At 56.7% G+C, this 7,767-nt stretch overlaps 1 protein-coding gene and 1 pseudogene across 1 annotated transcript; both read right to left on the bottom strand.

Moving 5' to 3' along the window:
• Positions 1–1,284: 1,284 nt before the first annotated feature.
• LOC103628735 (uncharacterized) lies at positions 1,285–2,183 on the bottom strand (annotated as a pseudogene).
• A 1,505-nt stretch (positions 2,184–3,688) lies between these two features.
• Positions 3,689–6,487, bottom strand: LOC100281503 (uncharacterized). Its single transcript, NM_001154421.1, is given in 4 exon segments — positions 3,689–4,453; positions 4,598–5,791; positions 6,122–6,191; positions 6,274–6,487. Coding segments are annotated over 4 exon segments (1,875 nt in total). The 5' UTR covers positions 6,336–6,487; the 3' UTR covers positions 3,689–3,904.
• Positions 6,488–7,767: the final 1,280 nt, after the last annotated feature.

The following is a 7,767-nucleotide window of genomic DNA, read 5'->3' as shown; positions in this document are numbered from 1 at the left end:
ACGGCGCACAGGCCCTTGGGGTTGCTCAAAGTGTGCGGTGTGCCAGCGGGAGAGCAGGTGGGCGCGAGCATCGCGGAAGACGCTGCGCGCGCGGAGCTTCCGCGGGGGTAGGCCGACTTGGTCGGGGTTTGCGGGTGGGTGGGGGGTGGAGGTTGCCACGCGTAGAGGGGGGTGAGGTCAGTCTACACTAATGCCTTAATAGTTAGTAGAGATTACCACCCCTATTGTTATCCATAGTAGGATGGTCTTGTGATGCATTGCCCTCTAGACACTGGACTAATGGAGTAGCATGGTTTCGCCAGATAAGCACAACTACTTGTGCCGTATCGACCACAGCACATCGCACCACACAACAGTCATCTGCCAACATACGAAAACGGACTTGCCATCTCCACCAGGACAACGTCTGAACCGCTCCACGCGCGCCGTTTCGTCTGGTTGCGGAGCGCAGGCAGCACTCCCGCCCGCTGCCATGGCTGATGGCTGCTAGCGCGGAGCGAAATGCCTCACCTGCCCCTTTCACGAACCACGCAGAGCGCCTCTCCTCCTGGACAGGAGCACCCCCTGCCAACGCCCGCCACCTGGCCTCTCGGCTCCGCAATCCCGCGCATTACAAAAGACCGGCCACACCGTGCAAGTAGGAGTAGCTAGAGCTTGAGCGTGCATGCGGCTGTGGTTGTCATTCGTGCTCTCCTCGACCTCGCCTAGCTAGAGCTAGAGTCTCGTGGGCTGGGGGTGTCATCCACTCCCCCCCCTCGTCGTCTCCTTCCATGCGCGGCCTACACGGGTACCGCCACGAGCGAGTCTGCCTCTGGCAACACCGCGCCGCCGCGTGGGTTGGGACTTGGGACTCGCGGTTTGGAACCCGAACACCAGTGCCCGGCCGCCTGCCACAGGGGAGGGCTAGTTTTGTTTTTCTAGTACTTGGACAGTGTCCTGCAGGCAACGGACAAAACTGACGGGAGCCCCGCCGCCTGCTGGCCTCGGCCCTCACTTCTCACTTCTCACATCCAGCCTCCAGCGCCCGCCCGCCTCCGCTCTCTCGATCCTTCTCTATAAAGCTCGGCCAGGCCACCGGCCTTCCGCTCCACACATCCCCGTATGCGTCCCTCCATTGCGACCGAGCACGTACGCGCACTGCCGCGTGTCAGCCAGCCATGATGTCTACGAGCCGCGCGGTGAAGTCGCCGGCGTGCGCGGCTCGCTGGCGACAGCGGTCCGCGAACGCGTCGAACCACACGACGACGTTCCTGGACTACTTGATGAATCAGAGGTTCTACTGGACTACTTGAAAGATACATATGTCAGCTTGGCTAATGCAGAGGAAGGTGCGCCTCCAGATTCCTGAAAATAGTGAAAGTAGTAACTTCAAGTCAAAGTGGCATAGTTAGCATAATCTTAATAAGACATAGAAAACAGGTGATTATGGTGACCCAGGGTAGTAAAATCAGTGTTTATTATGCTGCAGAATGTGATCACCTCGGTTTTAGTACTTGAATAGGCATCAGAACCTTGAACCCTGCTCACGACTGGACTATTTGAGTGTGGTCTCTGTGCAAAGTTCCATCTTGATGTAAGTGATCCGTCTTGGCCATCCTTCGCAATCTCACCCTTTGAATACAACATCTTCTGAACCATTTGGTTTGTAGCCCAGAACATGTTAGGTACAGAATAAGACCCTACAATTGGTGGTGCTTCGACTGAGGCAATCTGTGGAGAAAGGGCAGCGTTTTGTTCACCTCTGCAGAAAGCAAGGGGCAATTATATCTCAACCAAGGTTTCTAAATGGAGGCAAATATTATAAACAGTGAGAAAATAATAATATACCAATATTGAATGCTTAGCAGTAAAACCTTACTCGACAAGCTTGTCTGCATTTATGGATCGCTTGTTGTTGCATGATTCACATAACGAGGTGGAACTCAACTGAACTTGTTTGTTGAGTTGTCCCCGAAGATCAGTTTTGCTGCAAGTTCATAATATCAGCTTCAGCGACATCAACTTCCTCAAGATCAGCCTTAGTCTATTATCAACGTAAAGAAAAAAAACTTAAAATGGTGAAAAACATTATCTACCTCAATAGCCAGATTCAGAAAGGATACCTTGGTGTCTATCGTTGAGGGGAAGGGGGTGAGCCGTGAGCGGAGAAAGCAGAGCACAAAGGTTGCTGGACGGGCACACATAATGGCCGCCTCGCCGTCGCTGCACGCCGTGGCGCACCGGGGGCCCTCCCTGACCGCCCTCATCTTCCTCGTCGCCGCGATGGTGCTGGTTCCCCCTGCGGCGGTCGAGATCCGGGAGACCGCAATCCGGGCCGACTCGTGGAGCATCATCCCGCTGGACGAGTTCGGCTTCTCCCACTCGGGCGTGCTGGAGCTCAACGTCTCCGGCATCGCCTTCGACCCGCAGGCCTCCGCGGAGCTGGACCTCTCCTAGCTCGGCTTCTTCCTCTCCACGCTCGACGCCTGGGTCCACGTCCTCCGCCAGCTCCAGGACCTCGACGTCACCTGTGCGCTCCAGTCCGAGCTCGTCAAGCTCGCCTTCTCTTTCGACCGCCTCCGCCCGCCCTCCAACCCCGTCGGCGTCGAGGTCGCTCGCTCCTCCTCCTTCTCCACCGCCTTCCGCGTCTCCGAGCCCGGCCAGTACACGCTCGTCTTCGCCAACTGCCTCGGCGGCGGGCGCGACGTGCGCGTGACTCGCGCGCGTTGGGTGGGGAATCGTGGCTGGGTGGGGGCGGGCGGGCGCGCGCGAGATCCTCAGCGGTGTTTGGTTGCCGGGCGGCGGGGAATCGCGGCTGGCGCCCGCGAATCGCGGTGTTGTGCGGGCGGGCGACGGGTTCCTCGGCGGGCGCGCGGGAGCCGCGGGAGTTAGGGGAGAGCGGGGGCAGTCTACAAATGAGTCTTAATAGTTGTAGAGATAGCAACTGTGGAGGGGTTTAAGCCAAAAATCAGTTCATTTCGACCTCAATTCTTATAATCCTGGTGTGAAATTGCGTGTCCAAAGTCCAAACTAGCCCTATCTTAGTGTTGTACTGCTGTGCCCTGATCTGGAGGAAAAGTTTCTCTCGAGACGTGACCCATGTTTTGGAACAAGCTCCTCCGGCTCCGGGCGATCTGGATGAGCCGACCCATGCTAGTGGATGAGCTAGAAGCTAAACATGACATCGATGGCTTGGGGAGAAAAAGGTAGCCATGCTGACCTGTTGTCGTTTTAGTGGTTGCTGACCAAGCAATCTGAGATGAGGTCCTATCATCCCATCATCATGCCGCCCGTATATATCCCCTCTCTCTCTCACACACACACGAGACACGACCTAACAAAGGGGATCTTTCAGGTAAAAAGCCAAAAGAAAACGCTCGTAATATCTGTCTGCCGTGTGCTCGATTCGATCCGCGGATTCCGTCGTGGATTTTGTGGATTTTTCATCCGGTCCGTGTCTCCACCTTGTTTACTCCTTGGGATGCAAACTATTTGCCAAGTGGATGGCACTCACGGTCTCTGTAGTCTGTACTACGAAATGTTAGTGCACTGAAATCAATCATCATTTCATCATCATCTCGTCATCGCCACCGAGAAAAAAAAAGAGTTTGCTCTTTTTTAATCTTTGGATCAGAATGAGCATTCGCAGACGGTGATTTGTTCATCATTGGGGTTGCCAAGCTCAATCAGCTTACAGATAAGAGTAATCTGCCTGTGCAATTTCTATCTTTTATTGTGCCCGTTGAGATTACAACTACATGCAAGGTACAATTTGCCTTGAAAGCGTAACAAAGAGAGAGAGAGAGAGAGAGAGAGAGAGAGAGAGAGAGAGAGAGGAGGAACTCGTAGAAGAGACAGACAAATCACCCTCAGGAAAACGAGAGAGAGAGAAACAGGAGATCACAGGAGCTAACACTGTCTGCTACTAGTGGCTAACGCCGCTTCTGCCCAGCGGCCACAGCTTGCTGAGCATCCGCCTCGGCTTCCCGGCGGGGATGGCGCAGAACGCCCTGAACCGCAGCGACGCGCTGCGCGGTAGCCCGGCCTTGCGCGCGAACTCGTCGGCGTCACGGTCCTCGTCCTCGTCCTCCGCCAGCTTCATCCGCAGCGTGGCGATCTTGGACGCCGCGCGACGGAGGCCCTCCACGCTCCAGTCGTCGCCGGGGGACGCGCCGGCGGCCAGCGCCCGGAGCCGCTGCTCGTCGACGCGGTCCGCCTCGTCGTCCTCGGACGACCCGGACTTGGACAGCAGCGCCCGGATGTTGCTCGGCAGGTCCGCCGCCGCGGCCACGGCGTGCCCGCCCGACGCCAGCGCCGCGGCGCGCGCGTGCTCGAAGAACAGCACCTGCACCACCACGCGCAGCGGGAGGAGCTCGTTCTGCGCCGCGTGCGCGCACGCCTTCTCCGACAGCTTCCGGCAGTTGAGCACCCGGCACAGCCGCTTTCTCGCGCTTTTGCTCATCTCCGGATGCGCCTGAAATAGTTAACCAAAAGACAGATTAATACAGTAATAAAGATCACGGCAGTGTGTAATCACAGAAGATTGTCACATAATCCAAAGTGGACCTTTTATTTTATGACCATATGCTAGATGGAAACGCAGAAAAGAATGAGATACCTTGAGGTATGTGTCGACGACTTTGTACATGCCATCGTGCTCCGGCCGGGCGCTGTCTGGCACGGCCTCGGCAATGGCGAGCAGCTTGTCCATCGGCATGTTGGGGTCCTTTGCGACCTCAATCAAGAACCCGTCCACCAACTTGCCCACCTGCACCAGACCGCCCTGCGACACGGGTGCGGCCGACAAGGAGCGTCGCGTGCCGTCGAAGCTCACGCTCTCCGCCGAACGGGACCGCCGGTGGCCGCCCGAGTGCGCCGGGCTGTCGTCGAGGCTCCCGGACAGAGCCAGCGCCGGCGCCGGCGGGAGCGCGGCGCACCGCAGCGCGAACTCGTCGAGGATGGCCGACACGGCGCCCACATCGTACAGCGTGTCGCTGACGCAGGACAGCGACGGGATGAGCAGGTCGGAGACGCTGGCCTCCTCCAGCTGCCACGCCACCCTCCTCACCAGCTCCGCCCTGGACGCCTTGGACGCGCCCAGGATGTTGGCGGCCTTGAGCAGCTTGAGCAGGAAGCCGCAGGAGACGGCGTCCCTCTCCGCGGGGAGCAGGCTGACGATCTTCTCGAGCAGGAGGCGGTGCCTCGTGGCGACCTGCTTCACGTCCGCGGCGTCGCGGTCGAGCGGCTGGTCCTTGGCGACGTTGGGCAGCCACCGGCGCGCGTACGCCTTGAGCGCGTCGCCGACGGTCTTCTCGTGGACGGCGCCGGTGGCCTTGACGGCGACCATGATCCGCCAGAAGAGGTCGACCCCGAGCTCGGCGACGTCGTGCGCCCACCACGGCGACGCCGACGTGGACGTCGGGGCGGTGTCCGGGCTGGCGACGAGGGCGGCCACGGCGTCGACGCAGCGGGACGTGAGGCCCAGGTCCTCGCAGAGCGGGGCGTGGTGGCGCGTGGAGTGGAGCACGCCCAGCGCGTCCTTCCAGCGGCGCAGGAGGCAGGAGGCGAGGAACGCGTCGAGCTTGGCCGCGAGGTTGCCCCTGTCGGCGGCCTCCGACATGCCGAGGTGCGCCGCCGCGCACCGCAGCGGGACCAGGTTGCGCGCGCTCACCGTGATGGTGATGCCGTAGCAGTACTTGGCGCAGGCCTCGAACGCCTCGGCGCCGCCCGGGAACCCCGGGAGCTCGACGACGACGTCGCCGGCGTCGGCGCACAGCGCTTGCAGGAGCATGCATTTCGAGAGCAGGGGGAACTGCGGCGTCCAGGCAAGGCATGCACAGGACGGACAATGGCAAGAAACAGAAAGAGTCTTTAATCTCAAGATCGGCCGGGGGGGACTTCTCCATTTCCTAGGGGGCCGTTCGTTTCTATTGGAATAAACCCGGTTTCGTTCCAACTCATCAAAATTTATATAAATTAGAGAAGTAATCCGGCTAGGAATTATTCTGGGTCTCCAATCCGTGAAAACCGAACAAAGCCTAGACGGGATCCCACTGTATGGAACGATCCTAACTAAAGATTCAAATTCCTGAATAAAGGCCAAAGGGTGGGCACGATCTCTGACGATCCTTGAGCTAATTACCTTGTGGAGATGGTAGAGGCAGTTATCCACGAGGATCTGCAGGTCCGTGGCCACCTCCGTGCAGACAGACCTGGACGACCGCACGCACAGGATCATGAAACGCACGCGGAGCAGAACCTGATGGAAGCGAGATCGCAAACCAAAGCACGCACCTCACGGAGTCGGCGGCGGCGAAGAAGGTGTCCGGCCGGGTGCCGAGTCTCATAAACTTCATCCTGGCCAGGGCCCAAAGCTCTCCGCCCCCCCACTCCTTCGTCTCGGTCGCTATGCTAAAACGGGAGCCTCTGAACCTTTCAGTGGGCGAGGAAGAGGGGTTGGTTGCGAACACTTGGCCGCCTAACTTCGTGTAGAGCCCTTGGAAATGGCCTCTCTGGTCTGGTGGCTCGCTCTACTTATATCGTGGCGAGGTGGCTGGGGCTTTGGAGGCAGGAGAGAGAGAGAGCCGAGGGCCCGAGGCCAGGAGTAGACGAGGCAGGCAACAGTTCCGATATTTTTTTAGTTCCTCAGTAGTAATATCCTAATCTGAGGTGTCTTGAGATTTCGATCATCAGGAGTTTGCATGGGAATGTGCGCCGCAAATGCAAATCAGTGCTCTCGAGTTGGACAAGTGAAAAAGAGGGACCCGAGTGGCCGAGCGCCCGAGCAGCAGGGCTGGGATGGGCTGGCCGCTGGCATGGCACACGGTACCAGCAACCAGTTCTTGCCGCAGTACAATGCTGAGCTGATCTATCTATCTATCGATTTCACCCTACTTGATGTTTACGGAACCCAAGTAGGAATTTCAGCTCCACGCTAGGCTAATGGGATTCTTTATGTACATCGATCACCCTAGCGCGCGGTAGTGGTAGTAGCTATAGTAGCCTAATCGATTTCATTAGCGTTTTCGGCGGGCGAATGCGCTTGAGTGTACTTGCCTTGTTAAATAGGGCGGTGGTCGGGTCGGGTGGATGCATCGCCTTTCAACAACTTTTCCTCCCCGCCACTAATAATAAGAGCAAATATAATAACAGTCGGTGGTGCGTGGTCCGTATAGGTGTACATTTGGGCCGGGTCTGATGGGCCGGCCCGAAGCACGGAAAAAAAAGCACGGCCCAGGCACGGCACGGCCCGAAATAATTTAGTGCCGGACCGGCACGGCCCGTTATATCGGCCCGGGTTTGGGCCAAGGTCACGGCCCATGGGCGGGCACGAGCACGGCCCGTTTAAGGCAGGCACGAAAAGGCCCATATAGAGGCACGAAAAGGCTCATATATTTATTAAAACCACACTTCATTTCGCACTTTCATATACTTGATAAAGAACACAAAGCTAGAGATAATGCTAGTTAGATGTTTTTTGTATCTTTGAATTAGATTGTGTGATGTAATTTTACTTTTGTTATGAACATTAGACAATAAACTGAACTTACGAACTTTGTATACAGCTGATTATACTCTTTTGTATATAGCTGTGGTAACTTTAATACAAATATTAAGTTTGATTTTGTACAAATTTATTTGTCTTATCTTTTATTTGTTTTATTATTTTTTTGAATTTAGGGCTCTAATATGAATTTTGGGCCAAAAATTGAATTTCGGGCCCTAATGTGAATTTCGGACTTTTATAATTTCGGGCCGCCCGAAATAAGCCCGGCACGTTTAAGCAAT

This window comes from Zea mays, chromosome 5 (assembly GCF_902167145.1).
Source record: "Zea mays cultivar B73 chromosome 5, Zm-B73-REFERENCE-NAM-5.0, whole genome shotgun sequence".
NCBI lineage: Eukaryota > Viridiplantae > Streptophyta > Magnoliopsida > Poales > Poaceae > Zea > Zea mays.
Note: the sequence above shows the minus strand (reverse complement) of the source record. Positions and strands in the feature narration are given on the sequence as shown.